Source organism: Colletes gigas, unplaced genomic scaffold (assembly GCF_013123115.1).
Source record: "Colletes gigas isolate AHSC1104 unplaced genomic scaffold, ASM1312311v1 Colletes_gigas_Sc00010, whole genome shotgun sequence".
Classification (NCBI taxonomy): Eukaryota; Metazoa; Arthropoda; class Insecta; order Hymenoptera; family Colletidae; genus Colletes; species Colletes gigas.
This window is the reverse complement of record NW_025106639.1, coordinates 7,483,382-7,510,951: the sequence shown is the minus strand read 5'-3', so window position 1 is coordinate 7,510,951 and position 27,570 is coordinate 7,483,382. Positions and strand designations below refer to the sequence as shown.

Here is a 27,570-nt window from a genome sequence, read left to right as displayed (position 1 = left end):
GCGCCGCGCAATTTCCCCGTTACTTTTTAATTTAAATTTATCTATCCGGGACCGCACGCTGCTTCCGCTTGCCTTCGTCAAGAATTACGACCGGCCCTCCTGCGACGCGATTCCCATACACCCGTGGAAATAAACAGAAGATTTTATGTTACCAAAGTCTCCAAGTATTAACGGATTCGCCCGCGTTACAGGGGAGTCGATTGTACCAAGTTCCCAGCCCGGTTCCTTTAAAAATGCACCACGCTCCTTTATCCTCCCCCGTTTCCCATGCTACTACATTATCGTTTTATTCTTGCACTTAACGGAATCCTTTCGTCCGTTTTACGTTCAAGTTATAATCTAGGATTAAGTCGGGTTATTCGGACGAAATAAAATACCAATGTAAAAAGAAGGTTGACTCAGGGGGTGCAAAGGGTTAAAATGTGCTCGACGTTCGGTTGATTTCTACCACTCGGACACTGGTGGGCCCCGGATGATAAAACTCGATGGAATCGACACCGAAACGAGACATTTTTTTCCACGCGCGAACCTTCGTCCGGCCCTTAGTTACGAGCACCATGGAGAAGAACGATGAAGGATCGGGGAAAGAGAGTGGGCACGTTTCACGCGCGCCATCCACCAGAATGGAAAGTTTTATTCCGTTCTACGAAATGGAACATTTCGTTATATCTTCCCTTTCTCGCCGCTATTCTACCTTCCCTCCCACCCTGTCCGAGCCTCCTCTCGCTCCATGTTCTTTTTTCCGCCTCAGCCTCGAGTTTCTCTTTCGCATCAAAGTTTTCCCCTTTCCTTGTTCGTCGAGTTTCCCCGGTTCCTTTGGAACCTTCCCTCTTGGCGCTTTGATCACAGCTTCTATCTTCCCTCGCTTTCAGTATTTTCTGCCTCTTCCCGTTTCGATTTGCATCCCGTCTTCTACGTCTCCTCTTCTTTCCGATTGGATCTCTCCCAATTTTACCGGCGCTCCCTTTTTGATTTCTCGCGCGCCGGAGGGAAACTAATTCGAGACCGGATTCGAACAGCGTTACATCCCAGCTTCGATTCACCGTCATTGTACAGACTGTTAGTCCTTTGTACACGAAACGGGAGTTCTTGTGAAACGGGGATTCGAATTGCAATCCTCGGGAATTCCCGTAACGTTTCGAGAAATTGAAAAATACTTAATACAGTACCGAAGCTTTTAATTTTTATTTCTGCAATGTCAAAACTTTCCATTTTGTATTTTTTTCAACGAACCGCAGCCGACGATGAGCTTTATTAGGCGATCGACGTCACGTCGTACAATCACGAAACGCCGGGGTACCGTATTACATTCGCATCGGCTGCGATCACAATTAAAAAACATCCTTCGCAGCTGCTGCTTGGTGAAATGTTTCATCCGGAACGAGATTTAATTGGCAGTAATGGAGAACCAGACAACGCGGGGGTGAAACCGTTGCATGAAAAGCGTGCGTCGGACAGCGATAACGACGCCCTCGTCCTCTTTTAGCGGAGTGGACGAACGTGGCCGGGCAACGGTGACAAAACGAGAGGAGGGGATACAGGAAAAAGGAAAGGGACGAAAGAAAACAGATAAAAACGCGGGCACGGATTCGTCGGAAAAATTCAGAGCTTGTCGATTTTCAATCGGTCACGTTGCCCGGCGACACGTTACAACGTCAAAATATTGTTTCGGACAAGTGGCTTTGTCGAAACATCGACCGCGTGCCGCGACTCCGAAAATAATGCGTCGTTCGGTGGCCCCGTAACTCATGTTACCTTTTGTCTCGACGAACGTTTAACTCACCACGCGCCCCCGAGCCGCCGATCGTAAATAATCCCTCGCAAGGTTTACCGATCTCTCGAAAAACGGGACACGGTGAATCGAAAAAAACCGACGACACCCTAAATCTAGGGGTTACCATAAGTTCTCCAGGCTGCAACCTACGTATCGTATTAACAATTTCGCGATTTCGTCGGTCCCTTTCCGAGCTTTTTTAAATTCACTGGCTCCGCCACGACACGTGTATATCACTTTATATCGCGCCTCAAAATCACATTAATTCAACTACCTGTTGCGACGTTAATTTGCTGCAAGAGCACACAAGTCGCGAGCAAACTCGTGGTTCGCGGATCCCTCCCGCGACAAAGACACCTTAAATAATACACGTCCCGATGGAATAATAATAATACGTCTTCGTTGCGCGTATAGAATATCGTATGGTTGATATTTCTCTTCCTTTCTTTCCGATCCAAGATAGTCCGGTTGTTTCGTTCATATTTTGCCCGGAAGAACGGGAATTCAGCCACGATTGAATAAAATTCGATTCGCCACCGTTGAAAGGACCCAATCCCTCGTTTCCATCCCACAAAGTTTCATCAAAAGGGACGTTTCGCGGATGTCCCGTTGCATCGCTGGCTGTTTGGCTTTTCATCAATTTCCGTACACCAGCCAATTACGTCGCCACCATTTTCCCCGTGGGAGTACCGTCGGGCCAATTTACCCGTGAAAACTTCTGTCGTACTTCCCGCGGAACGCAAAAACCTTCTGTTCGGAAAAGTCGTCCCTCCGGGTGGAGAAAAAGACTCTGTTAGTTTGATTCGTACATCAGGCCCTGCTTGCACACGCGGACCGCCAATAGGAATCGGTAGTAAAATTCTGCTCGACCGCGATGACACGGTTTCCTGTTTCCGTTTGAACTACGCGAACCGCCGCCCGTGTGCCTTGTGATCGCCAGTCGCGTTTTTCTCCGCCCCCCCACCCCGGTGGGCGTCGGAAATTCGACCGGGGCGAGAGCTTTCGAGGGTGAAAATTAATCCATTTCGAAACCACGTATCATTCTGATTCACGCCATTAAATATCCATTCGTTCCACTGAACTTTTGTTTCAAATTTACTTGTTAGTTGCAAAGGTATTGATTAAAGTTACCACCCTCTCCAAGCATAATAATCCTGGGATTTTCAACCAAGTATTTTACGGGTATTTAAACGACGAATTAAGTCGCCGAGAAAGGTTCGTTTCCGAAACGGTTTGCAACGAAATGCCTGGCTTTCGAAATAATTGAGAATCGAGAGCTCTCGTCCCGGAAGAATTCCAGTCTCTTGTTCGCCCGTCGATGACTGTGATTGAACTTTTATCTTTGATCGGACTCGCGGAAACACGAAGAGCGATCGGGAACTCCGGCTTGTTCGACTCGAAGACGATCGTGGATTTGGAACTTGCCACCTTTTGGAATACTTCGCGCAGAATTATCGAATGGCCGAGAGACCCTTTTAGCCGGAGGAACTCGCCGGGAAGTTGAGCTTTCTCCTTTCCTCGTTGCGTTTGTATCCGGGATGGGGAGGGCTCGAATAACTTTGCGATCGAAATACGTGTAAAACACCGTACCGCGCGTATCGTAGCTTAAACTTCTCGAACTTGATTGTAACATACGTGTACGTTATATTGTCCCTCTTGAACCATGAATGTGCCCATTCGATAAATTCCGAAATTTGCGGTTCTGGCGTTGCCAAGTTGGACGATAACTCACTCTCGTGAATCAAGCTCGGAGCATAATCGCAATTGTTATCTAAACTTTATGATCCCAGAACACATGGTATTCCGATTTTGTTATACCTATTCGCGGCCCCCTCGAAAATAGAACTCCTGTTTAGTACTGTAGACGAAAAGTTTTCATTTATTTACAATTTACTTCCCGATGGAACATCGACGGTGGATAGCTCGTTTCCACGGGGCGAACATGGACGATTTTGTTCGGCTGGCAGTTCCCGTGGAACGATTAATTAAATCTAAATTTAATTCCCCCGTGGCAGTAAGCCCCGACAGATATACCCGTCCGTGGTCGCGGCTGCTTCTCGCCAACTTTCGACCATGCGTAGGGTAAACCGCAGCTCCGTTAAGGGCTCGTTACGCGTAAAAGTGGAAATTCAGCCTCGATCTCTCCACTCCCAGCGCTCTGTTTCTTTATGGAATACGCTCCAACGCGCGCAATTCCGAGCGTTCCGCGAGTTTAACGAGCCGTTCCCCCGCGTTCGTTCGTCCTTACTTTGCTCGCGCGCGAATAAGAATTTGAACGCGATTCTCATCCGGATAAAAGATAAACACTCGTACGAAAATAAAAAGTAAGAAATAGAGCCCTCGTCGGAGCATCGTCTATAGCGTAAACTTCGTTTACGAAGGATTTATGGTCGGGGAGTCGGAGTGCTGGGCGACGCTAAGTTTAGCGACGACACTGATCGCGAACGCGGTGAATCACTTACGGGGGCACCACGAAACCTCGTGTTAGTCTTACTGAAATCGTTATTTTCGGAGCACGCATCTCCCAGATGTCACGGAACTCAGCGGGAGCGGGAAACGTATACGCGTTTGTTGATAGATGCTACCGTAGCCTGGAGGTGGCAACAGTCTCTATCAACAGATAGTATAACAAAGGAGACTAAACGCTCGGGGGTTTTAGTACGTTTGCGGAGGACTTTTCGCGGCAGTTTCTCGCAGATTCCTTTCCACCGGAAAGAAAACTCCGCGACTCGATTCTCTGTCAATAGCACGTTAAAACGTTTTACCGGTTCGTTCTTGACTTCGAGGTCCCGTTTCCTTTTCAGAATCGTTCGATTGTCGGCAGAATTTAATCCTAATTGTGCCAGAACGTGCCTTTGAATCGCGTATAGAATTTATGTAATTGTTTTGTCACAGAAACGCGTGGTCGGAAAAATGTTAATTGCGTGATTATTATTAATGGCGAACAGCCGGGAATATCAGCGCGGCAGCGAGCGTCGTGTTCACGAGGTTTTGTATTTCGTGTCCCGGCAAACAGTGCAGTCATTAGCAGGTATAACATTTACATTAATTATGCGCGTTGGTTCCGGCATTTTGGTGTGACTCGTTGTAACGAATGCCCCGAAATCACACTCCTTTGTGTTTTGACGGACAGCCGACCGCAAACAACGACGAGAACCGGTGAATAGCTACGAATCGTGGCTCGTCAAACTGGTTCCCTCGGTTTATCGTTTCTTTTCAAAAGCACGAACAACTCTGGTTCGAACACCTCGGATCTTTTTCTTTCTGGAAACTTCTCGCAGAGCCTCAAAAAACCGCGTCAACAACACGGCTACAATGGAACGCGATGAAATTGTGATTCGGAGCGAATCGCGAAGGTTGTTTCATCCCCCAAAATTTGAGTTTACCGCGAGAATAACCATGCTTTGTTTTTGGCTGTTCCGCAAACCTGAAAAGTTTTCTGAAAATCGAGGCAACGGAGGTTTCGGTCGTTCCGCTGTACTTTTCTGCTTCTCCTTTGCATCCCTTCTCCACTGCAAAGCTCATGCTCTCCCTCGATCCCTAGGGGTTTCTCTGTTTGATTATTGCGATGTGGTTTATGGCCTGTATATTTCTTCTCGACTATCCTCGCCTGTATCCAAAATTCTTGTCTTCGTTGTTCTTACTGTCCCCGTAAATTCAAGCTGCGTTTCAACATTCCGACTGGCCGGGATATGCGACGGAAATGGATTCTTCGTCTCTGCTGTCTTGTTTACGAAGTGCTTGCTTCATAGTCTCATATTTACCTGTGTACCTTCTCTCCAATCTACCCTCGCGCACCGAGAATGCTTCAATTACCAGCTTCTGTTTAAATCTTGTTCTATCTTCTCGCAACATATGCATGCGTTAAGAAACTGTCACTCGAGACAGTGATTGCGTATCAATTGAGCTTCTCAACATGGAAACATGGAACTACCAGCCCTTTCAATTTATTTTCTTTCGCCATATCATCGAGATAGGATAGTCACCGACCCTTCTTCACTCTTATCTCATCTTGGAACCAAAGATTTCAATAGCCAGAGCCTCGTTAGCCGGCAAACGCCGTTGCCCAGCGTCCACCGCGAGGAGGTGAGGTTGGCTCATGCTGTGGGGGCCGGCAGGGGGTGCAATACCTCCCCCACAGCTTTGGACAGCCGATCACTCGTGACGCTCGTAAAAGCATTTGCCACACAATTGTTTGCAACGACTTTGGCCGCGGATAATAGCTTTTATAATGTAATTTAAAGACTCGCCACGGGGTTGGGGAAAAACTTTGGCTATCCATGGGCACGATAAGCCCCGAGAGAGAAGTTCCTTCAGGTATCAACTCGAGATCAGCGCGAAGTTGGAGCGGGATCTCTGGGACCTTGGTGTGGCTAGCACGAAACTTGGAGTTTCGGTCAGATCGTTAGTTTTTGTTAAATATACCGTTGAATAGGTCCGAAACAGTTCAAAAGCGATGACCAACGTTATTCTCTATATACGCCCCTCGACCGGTTGCAGCGATGGTTCCAAAGACGAATATTTACACGCAACGATTACCTTTTTAAGAATCGTTACCCTATCGAAAAGGATTGATTCGAAGTCCCCGAGGGAGGGTGGTTCGACGGAAGTAAAAGTGGACCGATAACGCGAGAAGGCCATCAACAGGTAGGAAGCTCGGCCCTAGTTAGCCATCTTCGTTCGTAGTTCGATGTTTTTTTTTTCTTTGGCGGAGGAGTCGAAAGGTAGCCGCGAGTGTTGCGCGACGCAGGTGCGTCCCGGCGTCGGCTGTCGCACGGGCCGAGTGACGTCGGATCCGCACTCCGCGGTCGTGTCACGGCGCACACATGCCTGCCAGATGTAGGGGGTGGAGTGGGGGAGGTGGGAGAGCGCGAGACTCGAACGGTGCTCGCCTAGACGCCGAAGCAACGCGCACAGACGCGCTGGAAAGCGGCTCGGCACCGCTCGGTTCGGTTCAGTCGCAGTCACGAAGCGGCGCCGAGCACCACGATTCTCGTTCGCGTTTCTTTACCTCTCTCTCTCTCTTTCTCTCTCTCTCTCTCTCCCGCTCTCTCTCTCTCTCTCTCGCGTGAAAATCCGTGCTCTCCACCCGCGACGAGAAAAACGCGCCGTCTAAAATTAAACTTTCCGACCGGTGTGACCGCGCGTAAGGGAACGTTTCCTCTCGCCTCGTGATTCTATTTTCACCGCCGCCCACTCCTATCCCTTTGGACCTGGAGACGGCGGTTGATTCGCGCGCGCGACGAGACCCAGGGAGCAATGAAGCAGGGAAGTGAATTTTTATCGGGAGCAGACGAACGGGCTCGGTGATTCCGCGCGCTCCGCTGCCTCTATGCTCCGTCTATAATTAAACGCGCGAGATAAAACGGCCAAGTACTACGGCGACGGGGGATCGTACGCGCGAGCATGCCGCAGCATCCCGTGGAACCGGCTCGCTGATCGTGAGGAGGACGTTCGAACAGGGCCTGCGGAGAGACTTTGGTATACGTGCGCGCGCGAACCTTGACCGTGAGGCTGGTTCGGAGGTTTCTGTGAAACGACCTATTAAACGGCTCTATTTTCGTCTCTCCCTGCCGAGTGTCGAGGATGCGCTCGTGTCACCGAACCAAGACGAGGGTGCCTCTTTCTTAGAGCGACGGTGTGACGTGCGGGGAATCCGAGTTCGCGATACTGTGTACACGTTCGACGGTGGTGTGTTTTGACGTCGTCTCGAGCGAACAGAAGCGTTACCGAAAAGTGCAGCGACGGTACGAGGGCCCCCCTTTGGAGACACCGACAGTGGCAGCCGGCAGTTACGAACGTTCGTTAATCATGCGCGCGTAGAGAGTATCAGTGGTACACCGAGATTTTTAGGGGTGGAATAGAGACAGCAGGGCAAGAGAGGAGACAGCGGAGCGACGCTTTTAAACCGATGAGATGACAGTGCTTTGCGTGCTGTGGGCAACCTTGTCCACCGTGGCATCGATCCTCGCCTGTTCCGGATTTTATCTGCCTTACTGGATTCAGGTGAGCGACTCCCACGAGCTCGCGGAAACCATTCTGCGCCCTTTGTCCGCGCGCGAAACCGAACGCAACCCCGTGTGGTCCAAAATGTTGTTGTTGCTTTGCTTCTTCGCGGAACGACGGCAATTTTTCCCAGTAATTTGGGAAAGGAACTTTTACACACCGACAGCTCTTAAAAAAACGGTACCGTCAGCACGATTAATAGCTTCTGGTTCGTAACGTGTAGTTATGAACGAGCTTTCGTGGGAAAAATGGCACCATTAATACCATTTATATATATAAAAAAAAAAAGGATTCGGACACTTTTGGGACAAAGCGTGTAATTTCGGATTGAGAGTCGGCGCAGCGTGCGCGCGATAACGACGCGAATCGTATTTCACCGCGATCGAGCGAACAGCGTTTTTATCGAATTACCAGCGATTTATCGTCCGAAGCGTTATTTTTCTCGGCTTTGCGATTTCCATTAACCGTTTCCACCATCCATCGAACGACCGAGCCTACCGTGCGCTCTACTCGACCGATGCTCGCTATTTTTTTAATCTTTATTTATCTATTTTCTTCTTTTCGACGTGTCCGTTTTCTTCGTGGCCTGCGCCGAGTTCATTCAGCGGAAGATCGTCGGCTCCCTTTGTTCGAGAAATCGTCGTTCGTTTTCAGCTCCGACGACGGACGCTAGTCAAACGAGTCGGGTTGGTAACTTGCAATCACTATGTTTGAAATGACAACAGAGGCGTACCCGCACCCGTAGGGATGTTTTGCTGATTGCTTCTCGAATATCTTCGCATCGCGTCGTGCAAATAGGCCCTAAACACGCTCGTACAACGATCGGGGTTGGGGAATTCTTCCCAAAAATGGTTGACTCAGTTCACGAAACAAATTCCATAATTTTAGTTTCGATATAAGAGTTCGTAAATATTTTTTACAAATTATGGACCGAAGCACTGATTCAATTTTTAAAACCGTGATACCGGATTTGTACCATGGACTCGCGTATCAATTCTGATTCTAATTAAAACCCGGAGCGAACCTCTGTGCACGAGCTCCCGCGTAACAATTGGCCGCGGAACCTGTGGCGGATTAATTGAGGTTCAAAGTTAGCGTACCAGCGCCATCAAAGTCAATTGTAAATGCTCGTCGGACGAATCCGACGCGTCGTATTGTTCCAGGCATTCTGTCTTTGCAAGTGTCTTTTCTGACGGATAGGTTGCAATGCGCGGAAGCCTGAAATGCACGGCATTCGAGAGTTATATCGCGATCGCGTGTTTTCCCAACGAAACTTTCATCGCCGTCGGTGTCAACTTGACAGTGTTTTGTTCCTGGAGCACGTTCCCAGACATTTTTCATTCTAGGTTCGACAATATCTTTTTATTCCAGATGCTCGAGAGTTCTATCTCCTTTAAAGACTCCTCTGCACGATCCTCTCTATCTTTAATCGCGTTTTTAAATTGTATAGCGGCCACGTTGGATCAATTAGTTTTAATTATACTTGGCTCCGTTACAGGGAACACTTTGTTCGAAATTCAATCCTGTCTCGTATCAATTGTATCTCCGCTTAGAGCACAGTTGCAGCCTGTTTCTAGAACCACTCTCCGTGGAACGCCGGGCATAAATGATTCGATACGATTTCCTAGAAACAATTTATCAAATGTAAATTGGCTCGAAAGCCTGCGGACAAAAACGCATCGAGTGCTCCAGATGCAGTCGTCGATTAAAGTGGCGCGTCTGAGAGGAAACCGCAGAAGGCTCGTACGATTATGCACCAGAGACAAAATAGACGATTGTTCCGAGGCTGGAATACTCGAAGAAATTCCTGTTAAAAAGATATTTAACAAGTTTGATCGGGGCTTCGTCGAAGGTTAATTCGTTGGTGCGCAGATACCCAAGATCGCACGTGACAACCAAAATTTAATTTCCCCCCCCCAGCAACGTTTCGTGAACGATTCCACGACGAAGCGAGGGGGGAGGTGAACGCATAGCAATGGGCGATATTCCGTTCGACAGAATCAAATTTTCAATATCAATTGTATCACTCGCGCGAACGGATACCGCTGGTAGCGTGTTTTGTAAATTAAACACGGTCATTTGACTGGATTAATAAACAGCGGCAGTAAATTGTTCTTCCGTGCGCGGCGGGAAACGAGCAAAATCTCGATTACAACGTTCCAGGTGAACGCGCGCGAGTTATTGGATTTTCCGCGGCGCGTATCCGCGAGAGGAGCAGGAAAACGTTTTCGTTCGGTCCTCGTTAATCCGAATATCCATGAGTAACAAAGGCACGGGCAGAACCAGTCTCGTTACGAATGTACACCGTCGTCCATAAGTCATTGGACACTTCTGCCGCACGGCTCGAAAAATACGAGCCGAGATCGGTGATATGCTAAATTTTATTCGAATAATAGATCGCCAATAAGAGCACAGCGCGGGAATTTTATTTGCTCGATCAAACGGCGAAACTTTTTATTTCGACCAACCCGATGCAGATTTCCCTTTTTTCTTTTTGCGCGAGAATTCGTAAACACTTTGGGCGGGGGAAAAAACACACGACACCGAATTGAACTCTGTCCGTCGCGTAAATCGTGAACCGTGGAAACGAAAATTTGATGAAAATTTGCTTTGCAACAAAGTTATCGAGTCACTGCGTTTGGGATCTTCGGTGCCAAACTCGCTCGACGTCGAGTTGCCACAATACAAGTCAGCCTTCAGACTTCGTTGTAATTTCGTGTCTTGCGAGAGACCGTTAGCGAAATATATTATTATATTATAACTCGGTGTTCCCTCGTCTCGGCCGAATTCCAGCAGAATATTACACCGAGCTCGGAATGAAGTTAGTTCAGAATTTCAGTTAATTATAATTTCGCTCGGTTTGCGAATGCATAATTAAATGAAAAAAAAAACTGTGCACCTCGTAATGGATCGGAGTTTAATCGTTACGCGCGAAAGCAACGATCATCTTCGAAGTTTCTTCGTCGATCGAATAGCGAAACTATCCCCGTGTTCGCGGCGTCCCACATTTTCGGTCGATCTTTCCTGGGTCAAGGGGTTAAGCTTAACAAATGGAGCGTTGCTCGACGTCTCTTATTGTGGAAATTCCCGGGCGAAAGTAGTCCGGAAAAATCGAACAGCAGCACGTTCCTACGTTTACCCCTGTTGCCGTCGAGGGTGGCTCAAAGAACAGACTCCGGGGCAAAGAAGAATAATGCCTATTTAAAGCATCCGTGACGAGGGAGCTCGGCTCCTCGTGAGACGTCGACGCTTTCGGACGTTTCCACGATGGTATCGGAGCTTTCGTCGGCCCCGTTAGGCTCCCTCCATACTCGTAAAACCGTACGACGTCGTTTTTGCCCGTCGAACGCCTCCGGGGCGGACAAAGTGCGGCGCAAAGTCCCTTCGCGATCGGCGTTTGCATACGCGAGGCTTCGCGATCGTTCCACGGTGAGGAAAGTTTCCGAGACGAAGATTGGCGGGGCGTCGGGACGCAAGGATCGCGCATTAAATTGGCGCGAAGCTTCGCTAATTTCGAGCACATCCCCGAGCGACGACGCGGAACCAACTCGCGTCAAATTGGTAACTTGGAAACTCTATCGCGAAACGACAACTCGTATTAACGTTACCCAGGGACGCGAGAACAAAGACTCAAAGAATCGATGACACATAGGCTCTCGATTTTCGCGAAATTCTCTTGTCTTTTTCGAAGAGTAGAAGGAAAAACTAAAATTAGCCCAGTTGGAAAGTGTAAGGATTGTCCAGGATGGTCAGAGAGGCGTGTAAACGTAACGATATAACTATATTATTGAATATTTACTAAAACTATTTAACGTAAAGAACATAAAACATAGGGACATAAAGCGTAAACATAAAAGAAGAAAAACCATAAACGTGAAACGATAACTGCTCTCGTCTAGCGTTCGATGCAGAGTGATTTTCCAAGTCGAACATTCTCGATTTCTCTCTACATACATTCCTATCTAACATACTTTAGCTTAAACCTAAACACCTCACTCATCGATTCCAACGATCCTAGCCTAAACACTTCTATCGACGCCAACGATAACTTTTCTCCAATCCACACACATACACTCCTTACAAAAGAAGGGAACGGTTTTTCCTTTTCCAAGACGTCTTTTCGAGGATCTTTTGCTCGCGTACGCGGGATATCTGGTCTGGAATAACTTGTTCCCCTTGTCGCTCGTCCGCGACGCGTTAATAAAATTTTATTACCACTCGGCCAGTACGCGGCGACATTGACAAAGTCGAGCATCCTCGAGGGCTCGTGGCACCTTGACGACGACGAAACACCCGGGGTTATCTTTACCAATTCCGCCATCTATAAATCTGTTTGTCCGGTTTTAAACGTCGCAATGAAACTCGACGTTAGAACAAAATTGCGTTTGCCGCGTCGCGGTGCCGGTAAACGGTTCCGTCGGATCAATAATTCCGATCGGCCATAGATTCGTGCGTATCGGTAGCGTTCGCGCCGTTGACGTCTACCGTTAACGATTAAATTATTACGTTATCTGCCGTTTCGAGCAAATGCGATAAACGCGCGCGCAGATTACACGCGTCCCGCGACCAAGTTTCCCGATATTGCTTCGCTATTAAATACTCGCTAACTTTACGCTTGTCGACTGCAGCCTTCGGGAAACGAAAGAGGGAAACTTGGGGTAGAAATTCGAGACCTTTCGTCGAACTTGCTTGGCTCGCCAGACGCACGAACGTTCCCCCCTGATTCGCGTCGTTATCCGTTGATTTCCGCTCCGCGATTAGGCACGATTCGATAAATTATCGCGGTTTGGGTCGGGCCTACCGATCATCGAGAAATTACCGGTTCGATCACGACGATTTTCTCTCGGGAAGAGATCTGGATCGACGAATGATCGGTAGTTTAAACATTGTGTACGGCGAATATTAATCACAGGTTTAAATCGCCATTATAGCCGTCTATTTGCGGTCCGACGGAATTTTGCACACGCCTAATAAAATATTTAAAATACTAGAGTACGTAGACCGTTGGCAGTTCATTATTCAATGCTCTATCCCGGGCCATTATTCTCCGCTCCGTGATATAAATCAAAAATTGAGAGATTAATGGCTGTTGGAGCATTTATATCGGGAACACGACCTCCGCCTCCGAAACTCTCGTCAAAATTCCCGTGGCACGGTCGTGACTTCTAACACGGTAATTGATTAGTTTCCGGTTACGGTACGTCCGATAAAACTTTGCGTTTCTTCCCTGTAGACTCGTCGGTATATCTTCGATCGTTGCCACGAAGCGACTTCCTCGAATTATTGAAACCGTGGAAACTTCGTGGAATAATAACCGATGTTAAATTATGGTAAATAAACGAGTTCGTGGAGAAGCAGCTCGTAGAGAAAAAGAAGGGACGGGCCCGCGAGTAAGCAGAACGAGGACAGCGTCTGGTAATTTAGCCTCACAAAGGGAGACTATAACGTCTGACCCAATACTACTCGCACGGGAAGGTCTCTCTCCTTCTCCGGGAGCAAACAATGTTTGCGTGTAAGCACATTCTAGTTTTAGGTTCATTACGGACATAGTTGGCACAATGGAAGGGAAGTGCAAAGATTTGTGTTCTCTGTAAATTGCTGGGAAAATGTACTGTAACGCGTACGGTGGATTTGCACTAGCTACGATAAACGGAAAAGTCCGCGAGACCGCGTCGCGGAGGCGCGAACAATTTTTGAGCAAAGGAGGGTTCTCGGCGTCGTAAAATTAGTCTCAACCGGCCATGATCCCTCTTCTATCTTACCGTGCCATCGAGCACGTTGCATTTTCGACTATTTTCGACTCGGAATCGGGGGGGACCCCGTCTGTTCCACGGTCGCTCGAAGGCCAAAATGCTCGAGATAGAGCGCGACGCGTGCCAGCTCCGCATTAGCATACCGACGAGTTCCAAAACTGGGGAATTACAAATTTTCCATGAAACTGTTTACATTGTTTCGCACGATGAACCGCGTTTTCGGCCGTCGACAATATACGAAATCAACAAGTGCACTGCAGCTCTCGCTGGTGCGCGCGATCGATGAAAGTTTAATGACAAATGGTACTCGTGCAGGTACATTCGACGTGTGTCGCACTGTGAAATGTAAACGAGTCGTGTCCGCGATGAGAGAGAAATACCACCCCGTTTCTCTCGTAAAATGCGTTTACCATCGCGTCGATGCCGGCGATCATTAGTGTATTCGAAATTCCGACCAACCGTGAAATAAGATAATCGCGCTGGTATGAACAACGGCGCAACGCGAACGTGACCGTATTGTGCAAGGAAACTCCGATACTAATTCCGTTTTCCGAATACGCGTCAAGGGTTAATTGTTCGAATTGTCTGAAAAGCGCTCTACGGAATGTCAGAATCATATTCCGCGTAAACTGATAATCGACCAATCTGTGGAGAACAAATATTATAATGCTGAAATCATCGTGCACGTCTGTTCTCCATCGAAAATGCAGTTGGTTTTTTCTCGTTCGTAGCCTGACGTTCGCTGGGCGAGGGTTGATCCGAGTTGGCGAGAGTCCTTTTCGCGTCGCGACGATCGAGAGCAGTCAACAAGTGCGGGGTTCTCGTGGACGTCGAGGGATGCAAATTACCGGGGGGGTTAGCAGATCGCGAGGCACGGTTCGTTACGGACGATGGGAGAAAACTCGCGAACAGGAGGGAAGCGCTCGAGGGCACCGTGAGACAATTCGAGTTGCCAGTCCGTAGCTGGAAGGGCAACTTCGAAACTCGCGGATACTGCTCGACGTTACTTGGCCAATGCTGTCTCCCCTTCTCCTAGGACTCGAATTAAATTGTAAACGAACTTCTCTGCGCCCGGGATCCAACGATCTGGGATCATATCCCAATGGGAGGAAAAGCGGCCTCGTTTAATCCACACCCCCCCACCTCTGGCCGGAGAAACGGTGCTTGTTTCGTAAATTGGGCCGAAGAGTCGCTGAAAGGAGCCAGGGAAATTCTCTCGAGCTTCCGAGTTGCGAAACTTTCCTGAAAAATTCCATCGCGTCGACGTTTCCCTCGTCCGTCCTCGAATTCTTTGACTATAGTTATTTCGATGCTGCCAGGTAGCCAAAGAGTTAAAGCATCGCGTCCGAGGAACGTCAACTATTCTCCGGGAAACCCTGGATGAACCCTCGAAACCTGGATACAGGGACGTCCGGGTCAGTTCTGACCCGTGGCAAATTTTTATTAAATATAAAATGCAGGGAAGAGTTAGTTTGATCTGTCTTGCTCGATGGCTGCTGGAGCCAGTATCGACTGCAGGTTAATATTCTAGACTCCTCACGGTTAGTGGGAAATGGGGATGGTGGATTAATATTCATAGGAGACGGGTCTTTAAATATACTAGAAACGTATCGCGACGGAGGGACGTGCACAATTACGACCGTGGGCGCGATCGATCTAGATTTAAAGGGGAAGGAGTATGATTAATGAAAACACGTTTATCTATTTTAAAGTCTCTCAGAGCGACCGCCAGACAGATCGTTGAATGTCTGGACAACGACCAACGACTGGCCCAGTTCCATTTATTCGCATAAACAGTGGTGCGTTTGTTCTTTAATGCGGGAACGCACGGTATTATGACACAGCACTCGTAACAGTACGATATCAAAAGGATGAAAAAGTTTGAATGCATTACTCCCACCGTGGTAATTAAATACGTTCATGGGATATCTTTTACTCCGTAGAATTTATTTGTCCTGGTATTATTACGATGATTTTTAAAGGACTTAGGTAGGAATCGATTCGCGTTGACGAACGCGCGTCGAACGAAAATCTAATTGCGAGGGGGACGAGCTCTCGTTAAACACACGGCCGGCCGATGTTCGCTTTCATTAACAACGTAACGTGATAATTGAAATTGAAAAATTGTTACGGTAAGCTGGGCAAATCCGCGCTTATCGCGACATTATCGAGATTGGTCGCAGGAGATTTTGTCGTTGCAGATCGGTGCTCGTTACGCGTTCGAAAACATTCACGCCCGGGTTCTTTTTTTAACGTTTCAAATATAATATTTCTTCGAAAAGACACGCTGCTCGTGACAAGACCGAGAGATTCGTACAGTATGTGTAAAAATGAACGGGGAGTCGCACGGATGAGAATAATTGTCGTTCGAAAGTAATCAAAACATGGCCGCCGGTGTAAATTTATATTTCATTTGCTGCGCGTCGTTATAATATATAGAACATTCAATTAATAATTGAAACCAATATTAACATTACCGCGCAATCAAGTTGTGTTTAATGAGTACGGCGACCAATTGAAAAGAGACAAAATTAAGTAGACATATCGCAAAGACGCGTTATAAATAATTAATATTATAATTGATTTATAATTGATATTTTATGTTACCTCCGACCGAATATATTACTCGTTAAGTTTTCGGTGTGTGTTTCCAAACACGTTCGGGTTCAGATATTTCTATAATAATTCGCGATTATCGGATAACAGGGAGTATTTTGCACGAGCTCGACAGCAAGAATTGCAATCAAGCATAAGCTTAAAGCATCCGCGGCTAATCGTATAAAGAGACAATTCTCAATAGCGTATCGAAGAACAGCCGTGAAACATTAAATTACTCGTTGATCCGTACGAGGGGGTTTCGCGAGCGTACGAGTCGTTTCCCCGGGAGAGAATCGTTATTAAGAGGATCGCGGGAAACGAGCACAAAACAGTCAATGAATAATTTCGACAAGGTTCGAGCAGGAGCGTCCCTTCGAAACGTATATCCTTCCCGAGTAGCAGAATGCACGAGGGGGCTCTGAATGGCTTTGAAAATACTCGAGTGGCGGGATGAATAAATGCATAAGTGAATTTACATTTGCTACCCCCCGCGTTCATCGCTTCGCCACCGTCGGAGTACTGCACGCGAACCCCAAGAAACACGCTCGGAACAGGTTCCATTTGTTTAAGAAGAAATCTTGCCTCGCGGACGTTTACAGCGTGTTCCTTTTCCCTTTTACCTTTTTTTCAAGGGGACTACCAAACACTCGCCGGTTTCAATGGAAAACCATTCGATCTCTGCTCGATTCATCCCTCCAAAGCCTCCCGTAGTTAACGATCGCGTAACTACTCCACGGATTGGCGATCACTGTCTCCGGGACTCCGAGCAAGTAGTATTTCCCGAACATAGTCAGACGCTCGAACTCCTTTAGAACACACGACTTAGTTTGGGGAGAAGAACACGTTGAAAAGATCATTCAAACGCGTAGATATCGTAAAAAAAAGTATTTCCTTTTGAGATACGACATTTTCGTTACGATCACCGCAAAATCGCGGTTGTTGGAATCATTGTAATGATCGAGTCAGCGTGGTTTTGGGGCGAAGGAGATCGTCGGTGGCTGTCCCGTGGAAGAATAATCTCCCGCAAAATCCTGTCCGGCTTTGAATCGGTTATTCGTCCCGCGAGTAAGAAAGGCGTCGAAGAAACGACGGGCAACACCGAGGCAGCGAAACTTAATCTCTCGTGGAAGAAACTGGTTGGCACGGGTTCAACGGTTCTCCCCGCGAATCGGGTTCTAACACAAAACCGTCGGGAATCCGCGGCGCACAAAGAGCTAACCGTTCCGCGGCGCTACTATTTCCAACGGGTCTGAGCGCCATTAGCTCGAGTAAAATCCTCTCGACGATGAACGCGCAATAGCGAGGCTCTCACGGCTTGGTTCGCGATCCACGGTGAAACTCGACCGAGAGGGTTTTCCGGAGGACGGATCGTCTCCACTTTCGATTGACTTTGCGTTTAATTGGCCGTTGAAAAGTTGACTCGGTCCCGGCGCAAACCCGGCACGAGAGGACGCCCGTCGATAGGACGCGGAAACAGTTTCGCTGGCGAAATTAGTAGTACACTCGAGGACGATGTTTAACCTTCGCGCCGGTCCTCCAGTTAACGTGGAAATCGGATATCAAACGCGAAAGCTCTCGCGCTTTTATTCCCCCGCGGCGGCCGACGGTTGTTCGGTGTTCGTTTCACGTGCCCGTGTGTGTGTGTTTTGCATTTCAGGGACGGCTGCTGGGAAAAGCGGACGCGTACTTTAGTTCCTTTCGACGGTGCAACTATCCACGAATAAGGGCGCCGAACGCTGCTCCCGAAATCGTTTACGAGTGCGCCAGGTACTCCAGGTACGTCGAACAAATTATTCCTCCAATCCCTATCGAACAAGATACATCCACGGACGGAGAGATCTTGAAATTTTTTCATTCACGGTCCGATCGTTGCTTAAAACTTTTCGCTTAAACGGAGAGAAAAAGTTCCTCTTTCTATTCGGTTCGAAATTGTTATTTAAAACTGTGATTTTTAAAATGCTTTCCTATTTGTTCAAAATAAATTCGGTGTCCTGCATTTTCGAAACAGATCCGAGAAACGATGGCCCGAGCTTGCACTAATTTTTCGTGGACCTGGACGTATTGCGATTTCGCGAAACTCCCTGACATCGAGCGCAAAAAGTGATCGATTTGGCGTGGAATGACCCTCCCCGTATTTGCATAAGTCACGCAGCGACAGATTACTCTCGAGCAAACTCACGGAACGTCGTCCCCGGCGTTGGTCTCCGTCGTACGCGTTGAATTTTCCATTTTCCAATTTCCACGTAATCGTCGTTCGTTTATTTGTTAAACGATTAACGAGTTTTTTTTTTTTGCTGAAAGACTTGCTAAAAGAAGTAACAACCTTAGCCGACGGTAATGATGGAATTGAGATCTATTAAAGCAACTAAAATTTATTCAAGAGTCGATCCACGGTGTAATACGTTTCAATTTACCGACGTTGCGAGTATTCTACGTTCCACTAAAATTTCCATATTTTCTTTGGCCGTTGGAAAGTTTGCGTACCCGTTACGTGTCAAGAGTTAAATGTTTCCTGTTTCGTAGCCCCGCGAGATATATTTTCTTTGCTGCTGCTTCCTCGTTTATGGACCCGCTCCGTGGAATAAAGATAAGGCGATCATATTTTCGAACACGCCAAGTTTACCAGTTTGCGAATGCTAAGCCTTTTTTTATTACTTCTAAAACTGCACGGTATAAGTTGGCTGTCACTTAGAAACCACCCGCTATACCGCGTTTTCATTCATAAGCAGCTACTAGCCGGCGAAGCGGGGTCAATAAAACTTAAAGTGGCTGTATCCCGGGTACCGAAACTCGCGAATTCGCGTTTATCGGGAGCTTTCAGCGGCGAGATAGCTCGAATTATGCTTTCATAATCGCGAAGGGATTCGTTTCGGTCCGAACGAAGCTCGAGGAATTCTCCAGAAGCGCGTATAAATTATTCCAGGTTGATTCGATGGACTCTCCTGATATGGACAGAGTGTATTTTAAACACTGTTCAAATAATAATTATCTTTCCAATTTGCATTCCGTTTGTAATCGAGTACAAGCTCCGACGTCTTCGAAACTGTCGATGATTAAAACAAAAATAAAATATTCTTTCCGTGAAAGCGACGATGTAACGAGGACTCAAAGTTTTTCTATTTTTTATCGAGTACAAAGTGATCGATTTGGCTCGTAACGGGCATTTGATTTTTTTATCGCGGAGGATTTCTGCTCGCGAAACGTATTGTTCCGCGCGGATTGGCTCCTTTGAATGAAACTTCGCAGCGGATTTCGACGACGCCAGGGGGACTCGGAAACGCACGAAAACCGAGACGCGCGCTAAAACGAAGGGCATATATTGAAAGAAAGTCGATGCAGCCGCGAATGAAATTCTCTCGGGCTGATTTCGAACCGGAATTCGAGTCATCGGGGTTAAACGTGGCTCGTGGCAAATTGCACGGAAAGCAGTTCCACGGGAATCGCGAACGTTGGGAGCGAATACAGAACCCCCGCGAACCGAAAACGGAATACAATTTCCACGGGGTGTATCGAATTATCGCGATTTGTTTTAACGCCCGGTGAATCACGAGCCGAACTCAATCCGTGGGCTCGAAACTCCCTTAAATACTTGGCCCTCCGCTCTGTTTAAAAACTTTTTAAAATTGAGCCAATGTTATATAGTATTTGAAAAACAATCTAGTTTGCTCGTCCACGCACGTAATAATAAACAGCTATTGAAAATAATATTTAAGTATAGAATTCGCGAAGGTACGTCTCGTTTAAAAAAATAAACTGAAAACCGATTTGAGTTTCTGAAAGTCTTTGAACCGTAGTGGAAGACCGTAGGTCACGAGTGGAGAAACGTTTCGATTCGAAGCCGGATGAAAATTCTTTTGTCCGGATGCTGCTGGCAAGAGTGTTTACTAAGACGGCGGAGGCGAGTACCGACTCGATGGAATTTTAAATCGTAATCGAGGGGGGTTGGTTTCCCCGCCGGCTGGAACTTTCACAGTCGAAGCTCGTTAATTAAAACTAGTACACGGTCCGTTTTCGCGCTTCCTGGTGCGCTTTTCCGCGCGGTGTTTACATTTCATCGGGAAAGCCACGCGGCGTTCTAGGTCGCTCGATTTAGCTGGAACGCTGCACGCTCGGTCGGATCTAATGGAATGTACAGCAACGAATACCGCGAACGGTCGGGATCGTCTTTTTGCACGGAGTCCGTTCGCCGTTCTTCGACACACACAAACATCCCGAGAAATATGCAATCAATGAATGGCCCCGTGTTCCCGATTCGCGTCTGACCACAATCGTCTGGACGACGCTCGTTTCGCGGTTTATCACTGTCATCGACACGCTCGTGCGTACGAGTTGCGAAATAATTACATATTCGCGGACATTGCAGCGTGGAATTTTTGGACTTTGGATCTTTGTAAGCTCGGGATAGTGGATCGTAGTTGAAAATCATTGACAGTGATAGTAGACTACCCCAAACCCGTGACTGTTTTAGAAAAATATCGAGGAATATTCTGATTTTTTAAAGAGAGTGCTCGAATCAATTAGAAAATGGGTTTAAATTGATGCAACATGGATTAACGAGTATCTGCTCGATGATTGATTTCAGTTTCTGGGATATACCGAGCGCCTGGTGGCAGGCGAGTACAGTGACGATGGGAATCGGCGTCGCGATCGCGGTGATCGGCGCGCTGACCCTGTTGGCAGCCGCCTCCAGTTTTCTGCCACACATACTGAAAACGCCCAAGCACACACGAATTTTGGGCGCCCTGCAACTCCTCGCTGGTAAGTGTCTTTTATCGTTGGAGGTTCTTTCGAGAAAGATCGGTCCTAAATTAAGGAAACACACCACGAACAAGGGGGATACCAACGCTATTAATTAACGTAATCTGATCGTGACCTTTCATACCGGCGATATTTCACGGTTACACCGTTTCCCCGAACAGATAAATCACGCAATAAAACGTGCACTAGAGTAAAGTAGCATTTCAGACAATAGCCCTTCGGAATTACCATAAAGTTAAAGCGCAAGCTTGCTCCGGATCGACGGGATAACCCGGTCTGCACCAGCTTCCGACGGGATTCGGGATTATCCTTTCGAACCGAGAATGATCGTGGCTCTCGCGAGCATCGTTTAACCAAGTATCGGCAACGGGGATCGTTACATCGGCCCCATTACGTTCCGCGCGCTTGAGCGGCAAATAAAGCGCGCGGGTCAGCCATTACAGCCAGAGAATAAAACCCCGAAAGTATTCACGGGTAATTAACGCCACGGGCGTCCAACGAGCGAACCGTTCACTTTTGACTGCTCCTCGACCGATGCGCGGTCACTATCGTCGTTTTACAGTCCCCAAGAACCGCGACTGCAATTTGTAAACTCGTTTGCTTTGAAGCTACGCGTCGATTTCTAACACCTTGGGCTTCCCGGGTGCTCGTTCGAGGTTTTCACCAAATGTACCAGCTTTCCTACCGTGACAAGCAACTATCCGTACAGGTTGATCTTCGTCGCGGTTCTCGTTAGCAGTGAAGCTACTAGACCGTAAACTAAAGATACACTCGTCAGCCCCCTTCTCTGAACGGGCAGTAATTAAGGAATAATTGTAAAAACTCGGGCAATTATTGTGAATTTTAATGGTTTATAAAAGTTAGCGCAAACATATACGTTGAGTAAAAAAAATGAAGGAGTTGCTCATCGGGCCCCGGTAGCAACCTATAATTAACGCCGCGCGTAATAAGCTGCAGCGTAACGATTGCGCTGTACTCGCGGTAAAGTTTACACGAGCTCGTCACGGTGGACTCCGGAACGAGCTTCGTAACGGGTTGTACGGCAAGTTCTGTAATAAGTTCGACAGCAGGCTCCCGAGTAGGCGGTACATAATAGACTCCATAATAAGTTTCGCAGGACTACGCGATAGATTGTACGGTAGGCTGTGTTCCACAGATTCGCGAGTAGATGATTCCGCGTTACGCGACGGATATTATCGAAGGATTTACCACCCACGCGTCGAACATCCGCGAAATTAAGTAAATCATACATTCGATACACTCCTTAAAACAGAGTCGAGACAGCATCGAATATATTTTATTCCATCAATGTGTAAAGGGGGGTTTGCTTCGAATTACATTTAAAAAATTCTGCTCCAACGTGTCGAACATCGTACGACGGGAATATAAGTCGTAACAAATTTATACGCTATAATAATTATCACGTCGTGGAACTATTTGTAGCGTATAAAAACGCAAGTTAATCGTTCGAATCGAACGACCAACGATCCTATCGCGAGAGGAGCGGCGAACCCGTGGCGTTTTAGAGCGTCGTGGGGAATGGGTCTTAAATCGCGGAACAATTTAAAATAAATTCCGTCGAGAACCGACGTGGCACGATCTACAGTGAATTTTAAGCGTCTTTCCCTGACTTTCCTCTATTCCCCGAGCACAGTTTAATCCCGCGGTATTATCTGGCCGGAGCAGTATCGTTTCCGAAGGCAGGATAATATTTTACCGTTTTCGAAGTTTCGCGGGGTAGTAGCGATCCAACGCGGGATCGATCGAGAGTGAGCGTAGCGGGAACGGAGTCAAGACGTTTCGCGAGATAGGATGACGAACGGAAACGCTAACAGGAACGAACGTCTACTGTTTGCAAGGTAATAGAGAGACGCGTCGTTTCCCGAGGAGAGCCTCGCAACGAACGGTTCACAAAGAAAATGGATATTACTCGGATATCATTCTTCTTTCAAACGTTGACACGTTCCATTTTCTCGCTCGTCGTTCCGGAGTTGTCGCTTTTAAATTGGCTTTTCACCGACTGCCGTTGATCCCGGACTGCTACATATTAACACCCACCCGGAACACTGTACAGGCTGGACCACGAGACGCGATCATTTCGAACCGTTCGACCCTCAGAGGGCGAAAGAAAGAGATTAATAGATTAATAATATTCGAGGGATTAATATAGGAGCAATTTAAATTGGAAATGCGGCGTCCAAAGTAAGGTGTGCTGCGTCAGCGTTTCCGGCGAGTTCACCTCCGGCTATCCGGAACGCCGGATTTCATTTTTTAACCGTTTGTCGAAGGTTGCCAAACACGGAATCAATTAGCAGATTGGACGCGCGATTCTACTCGGCATTTTTAACGATAGTTTTCAATAAATAAAGTACAAATACTAAGAAGAAGTATTATTTGTTTCCTCGGGACGATCGTTCAGGGGGCTGTGTTTCATTATCCGGTAATTGCCTAATCCGAGCAGACTAGTCTATTAGTTCGAACAATGGGCGCTGTAATTTCAACTATCTATCAACGCAGAGCTATTTAGCTGTCCTATTAAGGCGGTCTTAGTCTATAGAAACGGAGGAACACGGTGGAAAGCTTTTTCGAAGAATCAAGAAGCCAAATATAGCCTTTATCGCGTTGCTTGTCTCGTCGACGATAACTCGAGGCAACGCGGAACTAATGCAACCCGGTGAAAATAACCAGCAACGCCTGGCATTCGATTTTCTGGCCGCTATCGGCCGTGCTCTGTATCCCAATCAGGCACAAAAGGAATAGCTGGCGTCCGTCTCGTCGGACAACCGCGCTCGTCCGGTTGCAAATCGAGCCCACGGTCTCAGCCATTTTTACGCAGCCGTAACTCTTCCGGCCGCGGAAGCAATTGTCGTCAGGTTATTGGGAAAACGATGCATCGCGTATCTCCCGCGCATCCTGCCTTTTCGGCAAACAATTTGTATCCCCATTTTTGCCCGACGGTTGAAAAATGTTTTTCCCCTCGAAAAATATAAATTGAAAACGTTGGCGGAGGTCTGTTTGCGCGCACGAACCGTTTGAGCATCGTTCCGGGAAGCGAATTTACTCGACGACGTTTACCATAAAATAACAACGGTACGCTATGTTTATTAGGGATTAACATGTTGGTGGTCTATGGTGGTAATCGATAAGAGTTGCTGATACTTCTTTGGGTATATAGAGTCAAAGTAAATGTGAAAATAAACATAGAAGACAGCACAATTAGTTAGATAGATTATGCTCGTTGGATAGAGGGTGAAATACCCTTTAAAATGAGCGTTTGTACGAGTCGGTAGCTTTATTAGTTCCGGAGATATGAGGATTTTAATTTCAAGTCGATCGGATGAGACCGAAGCCCTTGTTTACGTGACGAGATGAATGAACTTTCTTACTACGGCCTTGTCAAGGTCGTTGACCGCACGTGCTCGTAGTAAATAGTAAACGTGACGTCACTCGGTCACTCGGTCAGTGGGTCAACGTGCGACAAGGAGGTCCGAGCGCGACGCGTCAGACGGAGACAGAGATAGTTCAAATTAGAAAAATTACCTTTCACATAAATTGCGATATCTCCGGAACGGAAAGTCCGATCGACAAAAACAAAGAACCATTTTAAAGAGGAAGGTTTGCCGCCGCTAACAGTGGCGCAATAATGGATAAAACACTAGTGGTTTCGGAACTGTACGCGTCTAAACTTTTAGTATTTTTAATACGTGTTAATAGGCTCTCGCAAGACGGAGAACGCATGGACAGTGGAATTAAGAAAAATTACCTTTTATATAAATTACGATATCTCCGAAACGGGAAGTCGGATCGACAAAAACAAAAAACCATTTTAAAGAGGAAGGTTTGCCGCCGCTAACAATACCTCAATAATTAATAAAACACTAGTAGTTTCGGAACTGCACGGGTCCAAAGTTTTAGTATTTTTAATACGCGTTTTTAGACTCTTCTGAGACATTGAAGAGAATAAGAAGTGAAACGTAGTAGCAAGTATCGCGAGAATTGATATGTTTGGGGGAGAGAAATCGGGCTAACCGCGAGAATCGCGACGAAGAAGAGAGATTAGAGAAAATCGAGCGGTTGGCCGCGGATCGTGGGGGTCGATTGGCCGTGTATACGTAAACCGAAACGGGGCTCGAATTGCGGGGGTTGATTCCGTAGCCGGGGTATCGGAGACGCGAGGAATGCCCGGCATTCCAACGATCCGGCCGAAAGATTAACCCCGGCTGGCGATAGAACGAGGCGAGATTTAACCCCGCGACGTAGTAACCGTGCTGCCGTTTTCTCGTTACAGCAGTGATGATATGCGGCGGCCTGGTGATGTATCCCGTAGGATGGGACAACCGGGAGGTGAGGGAGTCCTGTGGGAAAGGTGCTAACGTATACAATCTCGGTGAGTATCGCTCTGAGCGTAAATTTAACGACCCGTGCCATCCACCGTCGTCCTATTTTCTCCGCTATTCTTCCGACGCTTTCCCGCACCGAAAACAACTCCGCGATCGATGGAACGATCCATCGAACGCGTCGTGGAAATTTCGCTTCTTCCGTCTATGCGGTACACTCGCTACAACTGTAATTCATTTTTCGATACACGAATCTTTTCACACCTTTGAGCATAATAATGCTATAATTCAAAATTAAAAATAAAGAGCGCTTTCGGGAGTCACCGAAGGGAGGGGGGATTCAATTTCTCAATGCAAAATTAGCCGATCGCGTCTTTAAACGGCGTCGCAACATCGACTGATAAATTTCCGCGCGACCGTAATTTTTCCGCGCCTCGATGCTCGCGTCTAAGATGGCGGTCGTTAAGCGGGAATTCTTAGGCCCTGACGATGCATAGAAAAAGTCGGCCGGGCGCGCGATGGGATTACTCTTACAAATGTAACGACGTCCTCGGAAGTTTGCACATTTCGGTGGGAGTTCTGACGCCGCGGTCGCGACATTTCGCCGTAGCAGCCGGCGACCTGCAGCCATTTCAGTACCTTGCGTAACCTGTCGAGACTTATGGTGGTTGTAACTTGGCGAAAGTACGAGCCCGCGTCTGCGACCAGTAATTCTTGATTTCCCCGCGATTCAGACGAGCCGTTCAGGTTCGTCGACCGCGTTCGAACTGCTTCGCCGTCGTCTACGTGTTCCCCCGCGAACTTATGCTAACCAAACATACATCACCTTTCCGTTTTCTCTTAAACGGGGGAATAAAATAGATCTATCTTGTACATAATATGGTATATACGTGACCAGTGGTCACTGGGATCTCGAAGTGATATTAAAAATTGTCCCGATCCGGTTGGGGATTGTTTTAGGGAAGTGTTCCGTGTCCTGGTCGAGCCACCTGCTGGTCAGCTCCGTGGCGTTGTTGATGCTGTGCTTCGGGCTGAGCTTCTGCGCTGCGCGACACAAGCCGTCCAACCCGCACACCGATCCACTGCGCATTTGACAATCGAGATACTCCCAGTCGATTCACGCCTATGCCTCGCCGAAGACGACCACCCTCTCTTTCGTGACGGTCTGTTGATCGTGAAACCGGGGACGGAGCGTCGGGGGCTAGGGAGCGTCGTCGGTCGCGATCGAACGACGACCATCGCCTCCGCGTCCACGTGGGTATACACACGTTTGACTGTCTGCCTGTCCGAGTGTACGTCTGGCTCTGTATGCGTGCGTCTACATAGCGCGACACACGATCCTGCTATGTATGTACTTATAGATGAACGTTTACGTGTGTAGCTTAGCATTAGCTCGAACGGAAAGTTTCGGCGCTCGGTACTCCGACGTCGTTGGTCGTCGTGTCGCCGAGACGGAACTTCCGTTACATTCTGGGGGCCACGGACGCAACGATTCCAGAAGCCTCGGAAAGAAAGCCCTGGCGGAAATTCGGGTTTCGCGTAAAGTCGTCCATCGATCGTTAAACATAGTAAAATAAATTATCGCTTGGCATATCTGCTTTCGTTACTTCGAAGATCTGGTGTTCGTTGTTCTTTCGGATAATCTTTAATCGCAATTTCGACTTCTTTCATTATTCTTGCAATTTCTTTATATTTGCGAAACGACGGCCAGGCGCAGGCACGAACGGGTTAAGACAGAAATATGCGACGTCTTAAGTGGAATATCGTGTGCCCCCTTCGTAACAAGCCCCGTTCGATATCGATCCACGATGGCGACTGCTTGTTACGAGCGAGCATGGCTTTCTCCACTTACCATATTGCACGTTTGTCTTAAAAGAGACCTCATAAAAACGAACACCGACGCGGTTTTAACTTTCACGACTGTGCTTCAATCTATACCTGCGAGATCCAATTCCCTCGCTCGAGTCTGATCGTCGATCTTATTTTATTTTCCATATATATTTACTAAAAGAACAGACTATTTATTTGCCTCGTTCCGTCGCCTTTGCCGTGGATATTAAATTTCAATATCCACCCCCGTATCCTACGATTAGTCGTGCCTCGAGTTTCAGTGATAGTTATTTAACGGAATTTACGATTATCGTACGGACGCTCGTATTACGATAACTGTACATTTTACACAAAATTATTGCGTCCGTGTGCTCTAATTCCGTCTTGACGTTCCGCGAACTTCTCGATTCCCTTTCTTCCAAGGAGCTTCGTGTCTCCTGGATTCTCTATACATTTCGTAATTATTTTCCATCGAAACACCGCGACGCGGAGTGACAGCGAGTGCCGGAAACTT

General features: G+C 47.5%; 1 protein-coding gene across 1 annotated transcript; it reads left to right on the top strand.

Moving 5' to 3' along the window:
• Positions 1-7,401: 7,401 nt before the first annotated feature.
• On the top strand, positions 7,402-26,320 carry LOC122397848 (LHFPL tetraspan subfamily member 6 protein-like). The gene is made up of 5 exons (XM_043397288.1): positions 7,402-7,780; positions 17,789-17,907; positions 20,714-20,889; positions 25,178-25,276; positions 26,187-26,320. The coding sequence occupies exons 1-5, from the start codon at positions 7,691-7,693 to the stop codon at positions 26,318-26,320; spliced, it is 618 nt and encodes a 205-aa protein (XP_043253223.1). The 5' UTR covers positions 7,402-7,690.
• The last annotated feature ends 1,250 nt before the right edge of the window (positions 26,321-27,570 follow it).